Source organism: Heterodontus francisci, chromosome X (assembly GCF_036365525.1).
Source record: "Heterodontus francisci isolate sHetFra1 chromosome X, sHetFra1.hap1, whole genome shotgun sequence".
In the NCBI taxonomy this organism is placed as follows: Eukaryota; Metazoa; Chordata; class Chondrichthyes; order Heterodontiformes; family Heterodontidae; genus Heterodontus; species Heterodontus francisci.
Window position 1 is genome coordinate 21,257,218 of NC_090421.1, and position 15,190 is coordinate 21,272,407.

The following is a 15,190-nucleotide window of genomic DNA, read 5'->3' on the forward strand; positions in this document are numbered from 1 at the left end:
ATCACTGTCAATGACCCCTTCCATCACTTTACTGATGATTGAGAGTAGACTGATGGGGCTATAAATGGCCAGGGTGGATTTGTTCTGCTTTTTGTGTACAGGACATACCTGGGCAATTTTCCATATTGCTGGGTAGATGCCAGTGTTATAGCGATACTGGAACAACTTGGCTAGGGACGTGGAAAGATCTGGAGCACAAGTCTTCAGTACTATTGTTGGAATGCTGTCAGGGCCCATAGCCTTTGCAGTATCCAGTTCAGTTCCCCTGGAATACCAATGTATGGTGCCACCAAGTTGCCTTCTTAGTGTCCTCCCCTTGAAGTGGACACTGCTAATCATAATGTACAAGAGTGATTCTGGCAGATGAATAATCTTCTGCTGTAATGTATCTCAAATGTTGCTCTTCATTGGCTGCATAGAGGCTATATTTAACAACGAGGTGTGCGTATGTCCGAGGTTTTAATGCTCTGGCATCGTTCATGAAAAGCGATCACTTCTGTGAGATACCAGACACCTTTTAGCACCCCATCGAACCACGGCCCAGAATGAGTCACCACCTTCAGATGAGGAAGGCAGAGCCTGTCCCAGCGTGCAGTTCATTTCCTTTATTGAAGAAAGTACCTCTCTCCAGAGCTCTTTCTTGAGGTGCTTTTTCACAATTGTAACAGGTAATGATCCAAGTCTATGTGTCTTCTACTTCCTCTCACTCCTGTTGTTCCACTCCTCTGTAAACTGCACCAACCTGCAATGCAGAACTCTCTATACTGATGTGTTTCAGCTGCAAATTGCAACCTGGGTTTAACGTAAGAGGAGATCAGGAAGATTTACCCCCGAGGCAGATTTACCCCTCAGGCAGTTGCAGGATTTTGTCCTGAATGCCTTCATTTTCTTACCATGGTAGTGTCGGGCACCATTAACTTTCCCTGCATGAAGTTTTCCATCTTTTTATTATCATTGCTGCTGCCTTCCTCATGGTGAATTTCCCCATCCAGTCCCAGTGAAGGCCTCACTCCGTCCTGTGTAGTAGTAGCCCTCACATTAACATCACCACGTTGCTTTTTGGATGGTTTGCCGATCAAGCGGGCTGCTTTGTCCTTTTTAAAAATTTGTTCATGGGATGTGGTCATCCCTGGCAAGGCCAGCATTTATTGCCCATCCCTAATTGCCCTTGAACTGAGTGGCCTGTTTGGCCATTTCAGAGGCAGTTAAGAGTCAACCACATTGCTGTGTGGTCTGGAGTCACATGTAGGCCAGACCAGGTAAGGACAGCAGATTTCCTTCTCTAAAGGACATTAGTGAACCAGATGGGTTTTTACAACAATTGACAACGGTTTCATGGTCACAGTAGACTAGCTTTTTAATTCCAGATTTATTAATTGAATTCAAATTTCCACCATTTAGGATTCAAACCCATGTCCCCAGACCACTAGCCTGGACCTCTGGGCTACTAGTCCAGTGACATTACCACTACCCCACTACCTCCCCTGGATGGTGTCGAGCTTCTTGATTGTTGTTGGAGCTGCACCCATCCAGGCAAGTGGAGAGTATTCCATCACACTCCTGACTTGTACCTTGTAGATGGTGGACAGGCTTTGGGGAGTCAGGAAAAAAGTATCTTTCGGTATGTAAATAGGAAGAGATTAGTGAAAATAAAAGTGGGCCCATTAGAGGCAGAGACAGGTGAAATTATAATGGAGAATAAGGACATGCCAGAGACAATAAACACATACTTTGTATCTGTCTTCACGGTAGAAGATACAAAAAACATTCCTGAAATAATTGGGAACCAAGGGTCCAGTACAAATGAGGAACTTAAAGAAATCAGTATAAGTAAAGAAATTAATGGGGCTAATTGGTGCCAATTCCCCTGGATCTGACTACCTCCATCCTAGGGCTTTAAAAGAGGCAGCTGCAGAGATAGTGGTCGCATTGGTTTTAATCTTCCAGAATTCCTTAGATTCTAGAACAGTTCTCAAACATTGAAAGGTAGCAAACATAACCCGTTATTTAAGAAAGGAGGCAGAGAGAAACTGGGGAACGGTCGGCCAGTCAGCCTAACATCAGTCGTAGGCAAAATGCTGGAATCTATTATTAAGACTGAGGTAACAGGGAACTTAGAAAATCATTGTTTGATTAAGCGGAGTCAACATGGATTTATGAAAGGGAAATCATGTTTGACAAATCTATTAGAATTTTTTGAGGATGTAACTGGTAAGATGGACAAGGGGGAACCAGTGGATGTAGTGTATTTAGATTTTCAAAAAGCATTCGATAAGGTGTCACACGAGGTTATTACACAAAATTAGGACTCATGGGATTGCAGGTAATATTTTAGCATGGATTAAGAATTGGTTAATGGACAGAAAACAGAGAGTAGGAATAAACTGAACATTTTCGGGTTGGAAGCTGTAACTAGCAGGGTACTGCAAGGATCAGTACTTGGGCCTCAGCTGTTTACAATTTATATTCATGACTTAGATGAGGAGACTGAGTGTAATGTATCCAAGTTTGCTGATGGTCCAAAATTAAATGGGCAAGTGAGCTGTGAAGAGGATGCAAAGAGGCTGCAGCGCGATATAGACAAGTTGGGTGAGCGGAGAAGAACATGGCAGATGGAATACAATGTGACAAAATGTGAAGTTATCCACTTTGGTAGGAAAAATAAAAAAAAACAGAATATTTTTTGAATGATGAGAAACTGGGAAATGTTTGCATTCAGAGGGACCTGGGTATCCTTGTACATGAATCATAGAAAGTGAACATGCAGGTACATCAAGCAATTAGGAAGGAAATGCTATGTTAGCCTATATTAGAAAGGGAGTGGAGTATAAGAGTAAAGAAGTCTTACTGCAATTATCCAGGACTTTGGTAAGGCCACACCTGGAGTACTGTATGTATTTCTGTTCTCCTTACCTAAGGAAGGACATGCTTGCCCTGGAGGGACTACAGCAAAGGTTCACGAGACTGGTTCCTGGTATGAGAGGATTATCCTATTAGGAGAGATTGAGTAGACTAGGCCTATATTCCCTGAAGTTCAGAAGAATGAGAGGTGATCGAAGTGAAACATATAAAATTCTTAAGGGGGCTTGACAGGGTAGATGCTGAGAAAATGTTTCCACTGGCTGGGGAATCTAGAACATGAGGTCACAGAATAAGGGGTCGGTCATTTAGGAACAAGATCAGGAGAAATTTCTTCACTCAAGGGGTTGTGAATCTTTGGAATTCTCTACCCCAGAGAGCCGTGGAAGCTCAGTCGTTGAGTATATTCAAGACAGAGATCGATAGAGTTTTGGGTACTAAGGGATTAAGGAATGTAGGGATAGGTGCGGAAGGTGGAATTGAGGTGGAATCTTGCTAAATGGCGGAGCAGATTTGAAGGGCCAAGTGGCTTACTCCAGCTCCTATTTCTTATGTCCTTATGAAGGCAATAATTGGCAAAGTGTACGAGTCTGTTCATAAACCTTTAGGTGGTGATAGTGCAACTTTCAGGGAATATCTGAATAGATTTTCTACCAGTTTATGGATGGTATCTTTTATATTACAGTTTATATTGTACAGTAAATATCACCCCTAAAGTGCAGCTATGAAAATGAAAGTCCATTTTCTTCACGTCCTTCTGTGCCTTATAATAAGCAGCGGCTAGTCAGTAAACTTTTCAATGAGGTTTTCTTGGCAGCAAAGCAAACATTAGTTTTCAAGCCCCACTCCGCTACAGCCTTCTCTGGCTCTATCCGTCCCCATGCCAACCCATGTCAACACTGCACTTTGTGGTATGATTATGTTTTTAAAACTGATTTTGAATGCAGTATAAAATGTAGTCGGAGGAGATCTGTGACCTGACACCAAGTCTGCCCAGAAACAAGCCAGGAGTCTTAATTGCCATGATCACAAGGACCCCAACCCAAAAACTCTTTTGAAAGCAGTGTACAAAGTTATAACACTTGACGGACAATGGGTTTCACTCTCCCAGACTCTTAGATCGTAAACAGGGAGCCAAGGGTTCTGAAAATGCAAATTCGAGTTGCAATTGCTAACACCTGGAAACAAAGGATGGCCCGGGTGGTTTTGATATGGCCAGACTTATGGACTCTGAATATTGTAAGAAGGTAAATGATTATTGACTTTTGATTCTGGATAAATTCAACAGGCTTTCTGAGGTCTGACAGGCTGTAAGGAAGAAAGGAAGACATGAAGAAACATGAAGGAGCGGCACAACCTCAGGAGAGAGTGAGAGAGAGAAAATAGCTGCTCTCAGAATACTGATAGAGCAAAAGGCTGCTAAGATTTGAACCCAGTTCGAAGGCTCGAAGTTTGCAGAGGAGAAAAGGTCAACAGGGTCACCAGAGATTGCCTTATTCATGGAAGTCCAGTTGAGCCCTAACCAGGCTATTTCCTGCCCTACCCATGCTCCTGCTGTCCCTGTTTAACACTTGGCAAAAAGTAGTGAACATAAATACAATAAACACAGTGTTTTACAGTTATTAACTGGGCCACATGCGGGCCTTTACCTCATTGGAATGGGTTCTGTTTTGATGTTTGGCTCGGTCTGAGGCATTAGAGAATGCCTTGTTGCAACCCTCATGCTCACAGACATATGGTTTCTCTCCAGTGTGAGACCTCAGGTGGGTTTTCAGATTCTCTAGCCTGGAATAAGCCTTATTGCAACCTTCAAACTGGAAATATACACACACACAAACACATTTTAAATGTACATTTTATAAATGAGCTGTTTGTGAGCTTGTAATCAAATTCAGCAATATATCAATAGAAACAGGGACTTACTGTACATTTATGTGGTTTCTCTCCTGTGTGTCGCCTCATGTGAACCACCAGCATATACTGGGCCTTAAATGGTCTCTGCTCCCTTGAACAGTCTTGCCAGTGGCAGACAAACTCCTTCTTTTCTCCGTGAATGTGCTCATTATTAATGTGCTGCAAATGATAGAAAGTCAAAGATGTACAGACACTGAGCCAAATCTGCTTCTGGTACTAAGACCGAATCTATTACAATAGACCTTAAATTAGAATCCTGAGGGTGATGGATTAAAGTGCTGAACAATTTTAACTCTATTGTTTTTTTTTTCATTTCCCCCCCCCCCCCCCCCACTGATATACAGCTACCCAGGTTCTGAAAACCCTCCAATGTCTTGTCCGAGTGCCCATTCTTAATGTGTAAGCTTTGATAGTGCGTGTCTGCAGCCTATTCAATTCTGGGAACTATTACAGTCAAACCCAATCTTGACCGATCTCTATACTTTCCAATATTTTCCACCGGGAGGCACTGGAATGCTGGCTGATTCCACTGCCCTCAGCCTAGGGTACTGAGGGCAAATATAACTCCCCTGGCTGTGATCAGTGAATTCAACACAGGCCAGTGTTTTTCACCCTCATTGACAGTGCAATCTTTAACTCAAACCTGAGATCCTTCAGTATCAAACCACACAGTTCATTTCAAACATCACAGCATCCTGATCATCAAAGTTTTATAAACACTAAGCAAAGTGGTCTTGACCAATTCCAATGGACAAACTTGAATCCTCAAAGGGATTGCTTGCTTTCCTGCACAGTGACTTATTAGTGAGCAATATGGTCTCCAGGAAGTGATGTCAGAGAGCATTGATAGTGTCACCCTTCTATTTTGGGGAGGATATTTTAGTGAGTTTTCCTCCCCACTTTAGACCTTCCATTTCATTGTTGATAGTATAACCGAGCAACTTCCTCCTCATCTCGCAACCTGCTCCTCAACTACCAAGCCTGCCGATTGGACCCTGGCACTCTATTTCCCAGCTGACTGCCAAGAGACTATCTTTCCTCATGAATCTAGTGCCTCAGCAGGGCAGTGACAATGAGCAAAGTGTTTCCTATATCCAGTCATTCAGTAAACATTGTCTGGATATTAAACTGTAAAGATCTCTGTTGCAGTGTGGTGATGCTGCATATTGGCATATCAAAGCCTAGCATGAAACTGCTGTGTTCCTGAGTTCAGCCCATGTGAAGGATTCCAATGGAGGAGATAGGCAAAATGGAATGGAGACTGTTCACATCTATCTCCTGGCAGCTGCTTCAGACAGCAACGCGATGGATTAGGGGTGCCCACAAAAAAAATCCCCATCACCAGGACCTCCGACTAAGTGATAGGAACTGTGTTACCCTCCTGGCAATTGCACAATGAGCTTCATATTTATTCCAAACTATTATCTGAACTAACTCAATATGATGTGCAGTAACTTTACAAAATAGGTCAACTTTTTGCTTCAGTGCTTGACATAAATGTTTACACAATTTTCTGTCACTGGATAAACTGGGTTCCAGATTGCAATTGATATTCAGACATTCCTGTGCTGCTCAATGCCAAAGACGTTTGAAGGGAGCCCATGGACTGGAGTGTTTCTTTATCTGGTAAGGTAGCAGGGTCAGGGGGTCAGCCTTGACACGAGCACATAATCTGGGCTGACACTCCAGTGCAGTACTCAGGGAGTGCTGCACAGTCGGAGGTGCCGTCTTTCAGATGAGGCATTGAACCCTTCTACCTGCTGAGGTGGATGTAAAAGATCCCATGACACTATTCGAAGGACAGCAGGGAAGTTATTCCTGGTGTCCCAGCCAATGGTATTCCCTCAATGACAGCAGATTATCTGGTCAATATCCTATTGCTGCTTGTGGGATCTTGCTGTGCTGCATTTCCTATGTTACAACAGTGACTGCACTTCCGAAGTACTGCATTGGCAGTGGGAGTACTTTGGGAATTCTGGGAAAGATGCTATATAAATGCAAGTTCTTTATTTTTTAACTTGTGTGTGGTGATTTTCTTTGGACCAACATAGTCTCCGGTCCCTATTTCCATGGCCTCAGAAGGACGGATGAACTGGAGGAAGACCAAATGAGAACTACTGCCTAATTTGACAATTATAAGCTTCCAATGGGGAGTCTCATCTTCTCCAGCACATATCAGGAAATCGTGGGTGTATTTCCAAGATGGATGGAAAATTGCGCCTGGCCAGGAGCTGCTGGCTTGCATGTATCTCATGTACTCTTTGAAGTTAAAACTTGGGAAAAGAAAGTACACCTTCCATAGTGGACACGTGTGTGCTACAGTGGGATAATGATTATGTCCCTCGACCAATAATCCAAAAAGTGTGGAGTTCAAATCCCACCATGGCAGCTTGAGAATTTGAATTCAGTTTAAAAAAAAATCTTGAAATGAAAAAACAGAATCAGTAAAAGTGACTGTGAAACTGTTGGATGGTCGTAAAAACCCAACTGGTTCACCTGCTTAGTCAGTCCGGCATATATGTGACTCCAGTCCCACACCATTGTGGTTGACTGTCAACTGCCCTGTGAAGTGGCCGAGCAAGGCACTCAGCTGTATCAAACCACTACAATTGAGCACTATCCCCACTGCCGGAGATCAAGAAGAGGACTCACGACCTTCTCCAGGACAACTAAGGATGGACAATAAACGGTGACCATGTCACTGATGCGCACATCCTGAGAATGAATGAAAAAGGACAATGCAATGGTTTCCTGAGCCACCTTCTGCTGTAACTCAGCACTTTACTTTAATGTGACAGATTTCAAAGCGAAGCCAGGTTCTACATAGAGTCATAGTCATAGAGTCGTACAGCATAGAAACAGGCCCTTCGGCCCACTGCGTCCATGCCGACCATAATGCCTATCTATACTAATCCCACCTGCCTGCATTAAGTCCATATCCCTCTATGCCTTGCTCATTCAAGTACCTGTCCAGATGCCTCTTAAATGTTGCTACTGTTCCTGCCTCCACCACCTCCTCAGGCCGCTCATTCCAGATACCCACTATTCTTTGTGTGGAAAATTTATCCCTTTGATCCCCTTTAAACCTCCTCCCTCTCACCTTAAATCTATGCCCTCTAGTTTTACTCAACCCTACCATGGGAAACAGACTCTGGCTATCTACCCTATCTGTGCCTCTCATAATTTTATATACCTCTATCATGTTCCCTCTCAGCCTCCTTCGCTCCAGGGAAAACAGGCCCAGCCTATCCAATCTCTCTTTATAACTCAAGCCCTCCAAACCAGGCAACGTCCTTGTGAATCTTTTCTGCACCCTCTCTAGCTTAATCTCATCTTTCCTGTAATGTGGCGACCAGAACTGCACACAGTACTCCAAGTGCGGCCTAACCAACGTTATGTACAACTGTAACATGACGTCCCAACTCTTGTACTGAATGCCTCGGCCGATGAAGGCAAGCATGCCATATGCCTTCTTCACCACCCTGTCTACCTGTGTTGCCACTTTCAGGGAACTATGTACTTGCACCCCAAGGTCTCTCTGCTCAAGAACACTCCCCAGGGCCCTGCCATTCACTGAAGATGTCATGCCCTGGTTTAACTTCCCAAAATGCATCACTTCACACTTGTCTGCGTTAAATTCCATTTGCCACTCCCTTGCCCACTTTCCCAGTTGATCTATATCCTGTTGTAACCTTAGACAACCTTCTTCACTGTCCACTATACCACCAATTTTGGTGTCATCTGCAAACTTACTAATCATGCCCCTTACATTCACATCCAAGTCATTAATATACAACAGAGGGCCCAGCACCGATCCCTGTGGCACACCAATGGTCACCGGCCTCCAATCTGAAAAACAACCCTCCACTACCACCCTCTGCCTCCTACCACCAAGCCAATTTTGTATCCAGTTTGCGAGCTCACCCTGGATCCCATGTGTTCGAACCTTCTGGACCAGCCTACCATGCGGGACCTTGTCAAAGGCCTTGCTAAAGTCCATGCAGACAACATCCATCGCCCTTCCCTCGTCAATCATCTTGGTCACCTCCTCGAAAAACACAATCAAATTCGTGAGACATGATTTCCCACGCACAAAGCCATGCTGACTATCCCTAATCAGACCATGCCTTTCCAGATGCATATAAATCCTGTCTCTCAGAATCCCTTCCAATAACTTTCCCACCACTGATGTAAGGCTCACCGGCCTGTAGTTCCCTGGTTTATCCCTGCTGCCCTTCTTAAATAAAGGCACAACATTAGCTATCCTCCAGTCTTCCGGTATCTCACCCGTGGCTAACGATGATCCAAAAATCTCTGCCAGGGCTCAGCAATCTCCTCCCTTGCTTCCCATAGCATCCTAGGATACACCTGGTCAGGCCCTGGGGATTTATCCACCTTAATGTGCTTCAAAACCTCCAACACCTCCTCCTTTGTAATGTTGATATGCTCCAGGATATCGGTGTTCCCTCCTTGGAACTCACTAGCTTCCATGACCTTCTCCATGTAAATACAGATGAAAAATATTCATTTAAGACCTCGCCCATTTCCCGTGGCTCCACACATAGATTGTTACACTGATCCTTAAGGAGACCTACTCTCTCCCTAGCTACCCTTTTACTCTTAATATACTTATAGAATCTTTTAGGATTCTCCTTTATCTTACATGCCAGGTAAACCTCATGGCCCTTTTTCACCCTCCTAATTTCCTTCCTAAGTGTAGTCCTATATCCCCGATACTCCTCGAGGGACTCGCTCAATCCCAGCTGCCTATACCTGACATATGCCTCCTTCTTTGTCCTGACCAGACCCTTAATATCCCTCGTCAACCAAGGTTCCCTAAACTTGCCAGCCTTGCCCTTCCATCTAACAGGAACATGCCGGCACTGAACTCTTCCTATCTCACTTTTAAAAGCCTCCCACTTGCCAGACGTCCCTTTACCTGTAAACAGCCTCTCCCATTCAACTTTTGAGAGTTCCTGTCTGATGCCATCAAAATTAGCTTTCCCCAATTTAGGACTTCAACCTGAGGACCAGTCCTATCCTTTTCCATAACTATCTTGAAGCTAATAGAGTTATGGTCACTGGTCCCAAAGTGCTCCCCCACTGACACATCAACCACCTTCCCATCCTCATTTCCTAAGAGGAGGTTGAGTGTAGCCCCTTCTCTAGTAGGGTCATCCACATACTGCTTCAGAAAACTATCCTGGACACACTTAACAAATTCTTCCCCATCTGATTCCTTAGCACTAAGGCAGTCCCAGTCAATATCAGGGAAGTTAAAATCACCTACGATTACAACCCTATAATTCCTACACCTATCTGTGATTTCCCTGCATATATGCTCCTCCACTTCCCTCTGACTATTGGAGGGCCTATAGTATAATCCCATCAAAGTGATCACCCCTTTCTTATTTCTAAGTTCTACCCATATGACCTCGCTGGACATTCCCCCCGGGATATCTTCTCTAAGTACTGCCGTGATGTCCTCCCTAATCAATAGTGCAACTCCCCCTCCTCTCTTACCTCCACCTCTGTCACGCCGGAAGGTTCGGTACCCCGGAACATTGAGCTGCCAGTCCTGCCCATCCCTCAACCATGTTTCTGTAATAGCTATAATATCGCAATCCCATGTACCGATCCATGCTCTGAGTTCATCCACCTTACCTGCAAGGTTTCTTGCATTAAAGTAAATGCAGTTTAGCCTATCAGACCTTCCACGCTCCCTGTCCTGCCCCTGCCCGGCCTGCCTACTGGACTTGCTTGCTTTAACCTCTGCATTTGCCTCAACTATCTCATCAGAGAGACGACTACTTTGGGTCCCACCCCTCTGCAAGACTAGTTTAAACCCTCCTGAGTAGAATGAGCAAACCTCCCCGCAAGGATATTGGTCCCCCTCCAGTTTAGATGCAACCCATCCCTCTTGTACAGGTCACCTCTGCACCAGAAGAGATCCCAATGATCCAAGTAGCTGAAGCCCTCCCGCCTACACCAGCTCTTCAGCCACGCATTCATTTGCCTTATAATCCTATTCAAAGAACAAACAAAGAACAAACAAAGACAAAGAACAGTACAGCACAGGAACAGGCCATTCGGCCCTCCAAGCCTGCGCTGATCTTGATGCCTGCCTGAACTAAAACCTTCTGCACTTCCGGGGTCCATATCCCTCTATTCCCATCCTATTCATGTATTTGTCAAGATGTCTCTTAAACGTCGCTATCGTACCTGCTTCCACCACCTCCCCCAGCAGCAAGTTCCAGGCACTCACCACCCTCTGTGTAAAATACTTGCCTCGCACATCCCCTCTAAACTTTGCCCCTCGCACCTTAAACCTATGTCCCCTAGTAACTGACTCTTCCACCCTGGGAAAAAGCTTCTGACTATCCACTCTGTCCATGCCGCTCATAACTTTGTAAACCTCTATCATGTCGCCCCTCCACCTCCGTCGTTCCAGTGAAAACAATCCGAGTTTATCCAACCTCTCCTCATAGCTAATGCCCTCCAGACCAGGCAACATCCTGGTAAACCTCTTCTGTACCCTCTCCAAAGCCTCCACATCCTTCTGGTAATGTGGCGACCAGAATTGCACGCAATATTCTAAGTGTGGCCAAACTAAAGTTCTGTACAGCTGCAGCATGACTTGCCAATTTTTATACTCTATGCCCCGACCGATGACGGCAAGCATGCCGTATGCCTTCTTGACTACCTTATCCACCTGCGTTGCCACTTTCAGTGACCTATGGACCTGTACGCCCAGATCTCTCTGCCTGTCAATACTCCTAAGGGTTCTGCCATTTACTGTATACCTCCCACCTGCATTAGACCTTCCAAAATGCATTACCTCACATTTGTCCGGATTAAACTCCGTCTGCCATTTCTCCGCCCAAATCTCCAACCGATCTATATCCTGTTGTATCCTCTGACAATCCTCATCACTGTCCGCAACTCCACCAACCTTTGTGTCGTCCGCAAACTTACTAATCAGACCAGCTACATTTTCCTCCAAATCATTTATATATACTACAAACAGCAAAGGTCCCAGCACTGATCCCTGCGGAACACTACTTGTCACATCCCTCCATTCAGAAAAGCACCCTTCCACTGCTACCCTCTGTCATCTATGACCGAACCTGTTCTGTATCCATCTTGCCAGCTCCCCTTTGATCCCATGTGACTTCACCTTTTGTATCAGTCTGCCATGAGGGACCTTGTCAAAGGCTTTAGTAAAGTCCACATAGATAACATCCACTGCCCTTCCTTCAACAATCATCTTCGTCACTTCCTCAAAAAACTTAATCAAATTAGTGAGACACGACCTCCCCTTCACAAAACCATGCTGCCTCTCACTAATGAGTCCATTTGTTTCCAAATGGGAGTAAATCCTGTCCTGAAGAATCCTCTCTAATAGTTTCCCTACCACTGACGTAAGGCTCACCGGCCTATAATTTCCTGGATTATCCTTGCTACCCTTCTTAAACAAAGGAACAACATTGGCTATTCTCCAGTCCTCTGGGACCTTACCTGTAGCCAATGAGGATGCAAAGATTTCTGTCAAGGCCCCAGCAATTTCTTCCCTTGCCTCCCTCAGTATTCTGGGGTAGATCCCATCAGGTCCTGGGGACTTATCTACCTCAATGCTTTGCAAGACACCCAACACCTCCTCCTTTTTGATAATGAGATGACTGAGACTATCTACATTCCCTTCCCCAGGCTCATCATCCACCAAGTCTTTCTCTTTGGTGAATACTGATGCAAAGTACTCATTTAGTACCTTGCCCATTTCCTCTGGCTCTACACATAGATTCCCTTCTCTGTCCTTGAGTGGGCCAACCCTTTCCCTGGTTACCCTCTTGCTCTTTATATACGTATAAAAAGCCTTGGGATTTTCCTTAATCCTGTTTGCCAATGACTTCTCATAACCCCTTTTAGCCCTCCTGACTCCTTGCTTAAGTTCCTTCCTACTGTCTTTATATTCCTCAAGGGATTCGTCTGTTCCCAGCCTTCCAGCCCTTACGAATGCTTCCTTTTTCTTTTTGACAAGGCTCACAATATCCCACGTTATCCAAGGTTCCCGAAACATGCCAAACTTATCCTTCTTCCTCACAGGAACATGTTGGTCCTGGATTCTAATCAACTGACGTTTGAAAGACTCCCACATGTCAGATGTTGATTTACCCTCAAACAGCCGTCCCCAATCTAAATTCTTCAGTTCCTGCCTAATATAGCCTTCCCCCAATTTAGCACCTTCACCCGAGGACTACTCTTATCCTTCCTTTGCACTCTGTATTTGTTTAGATGATCTTTCAGTGTGATGTTGCAAAGCAGGCTGACAGGAAGTAAAATTCAAGTGACCAGTCATACCTAGAGTTGCCAACTTTGGTTGGCTGTATAACTGGAGGTGTCATCTCATGATCTCTCACCCCGCCCCACCCCGCCATTGGCTGCCCAACATGTCCATCCTCATCGTTGGCCTTCCCACACCAAATGCAAAGTGAATGGATCCTTCCTCAACTAATTGGATGACTGTTAGTCAGCCTTTTTCCCTACTTCCAATATTTCCAGAACAAATAAACAGAAGTGTTCAAAGGAAATTTTAAAAAAGCACTTTTTGAAATGCCTCTGAGAGTTTTCTCCTGGGACAGCAGATTAACCTTTACTTCCTGGAGATTCCAGGACAATCCTGGAGGGTTGGCAACTCAAGCTCACATCTCATGCTGAAATACAGAAACAAATTGTTCATATTTGAATTGTGCCACATCATATTTACATAGTTACTCACGTGCACAAGCTGATCTTGACTTTCAAACTCTTTACTGCATTCTTCCCAGTGACAGTTGGTCTCATAGATGCACTCTGGCTCCTGTTTCCCATCATCCTTATCTCCGTCATCTCTTCCGTCCATCATTCCCAACAAATGATCCTGTTACAAATGATTGCTGATTGAGTATGGATCTATAATGGTTTCCATGGTAATTCTGAGGATACGCTCTCTCTTACCGCTCTTTATTTTCTGTGTTTCCGCTTCTCTCTCTCTTTCTCTATCCTGTTCTGTTCCTCTATGATTTTCGTCTTCTCTCTTCTCCTTTCCCCCTTCTCTCTTCTCCTCTCTCTCTCTCTCATTCACCTCTTTTCTCCTCTGTCCTCTTGGGTTGAAGGTGGTGAGTGGTGAACAGTGGTGGGGAACAGAGCCAACGAGGGCCACAGGTCACATTTTGCAGCATCAGAGGCAGAAAACCTCTCGGGCCGCAGGCTAGCAGGTTACAGTCAGCTTTTAGCCAGGTGAGGGGACAGTTTGACTTCAATAGCAAATACTGCTTTCCAAAGGACTAACGTCTTCTCCTGATCCACCACTCAGGGACCTCAATCCCCAGCAGATTTTGGAAGCCCTCGACGACATCAGAATCCTGAGCTACCACTGGAAGCTGCTGCTCATTCTCCCCCAACAGGACCCCAAGCAGCCCCTGGACTTGCCTGAACTCTGAACTGTCATTGGTTCAAGCCCCCCTGCCCCCCACCCCGCCCGCAAACCCCCAGCCATTGACCTCTTCCTTTCCCTGCCACCCAGGAGCACCCTCTCCCACCTGCCTTCCCCACCATGAAAGCACTTGTCAACCCAAGTCTCCTCCCAGCATCAAGGACCTCAGCACCTTGCCTGGCCTGGGCCCCAGCTGATTATTGTTGTGAACACGAACAGCTTTATTGTGCTGTATTTTCAGCATTGTAAAATGAATGATGTTGGGTTCCTGGTTGGTGGGGATGAGGAGACTAATATCCAGTCAGGTGTGGGTTGTGGCAGCAGGGGTACAATGTCAGGTACAACTAGAAGGAATTTCACACCCAAATATCTAATACTCAAGACACTTAAAATCACTCAGGGCATTTACAAAACTGTTGCCGCTAACAGTTAGAGTCTGACAGGACTTAGAGGCTGAAATGGAGTCAGCCTCATGCAGGATGGCATTGAGAACACACCTTACTCAGCGAGTCAAATCTCAGGAGCTGTCGCTGCCTACGAGGGTGGTGGAAGCGGAGACGATCAATGATTTCAAAAGGAAATTGAATGGGCACTTGAAGGAAATAAACTTGCAGGGATACGGGGATCGAGCGTGGGAATGGGACTGACTGGATTGTTCCATGGAGAGCTGGCATGGACTCGATGGACCAAATAGCCTCCTTCTATGCCGCAAATGACCCTCAGGCGTTATGAGTCTCTGACTGAAAGGTAAGCTGTATGTAACTGTCACGACTAAAGATTATTGCTTATTTAACCTAGAAATGTTTTAACCTATAATATATTGCTGATATACCAGGGACTTCAGTACATGGAGGGACTAGAGTTTGAATACAGCCAATCAGTACAAACTGTTTCCATTTGCAGGAGGGTCATTAACCAAATGCCCCAGATTTAAGGAATAAGGAT

The 15,190-nt window shown here is 45.1% G+C and overlaps 1 protein-coding gene across 1 annotated transcript in view; it reads right to left on the reverse strand.

The window, feature by feature from the left end:
• Nucleotides 1–15,190, reverse strand: part of gli1 (GLI family zinc finger 1) — a 44,903-nt gene that overhangs the window by 10,856 nt on the left and 18,857 nt on the right. Inside the window, exons 8-10 of the mRNA XM_068024807.1 lie at nucleotides 13,550–13,690; nucleotides 4,783–4,932; nucleotides 4,509–4,673 (exon numbers count right to left, since the gene is read on the reverse strand). Coding sequence (XP_067880908.1) covers nucleotides 4,509–4,673; nucleotides 4,783–4,932; nucleotides 13,550–13,690 — 456 coding nt within the window. The remainder of the gene's footprint in view (nucleotides 1–4,508; nucleotides 4,674–4,782; nucleotides 4,933–13,549; nucleotides 13,691–15,190) is intronic.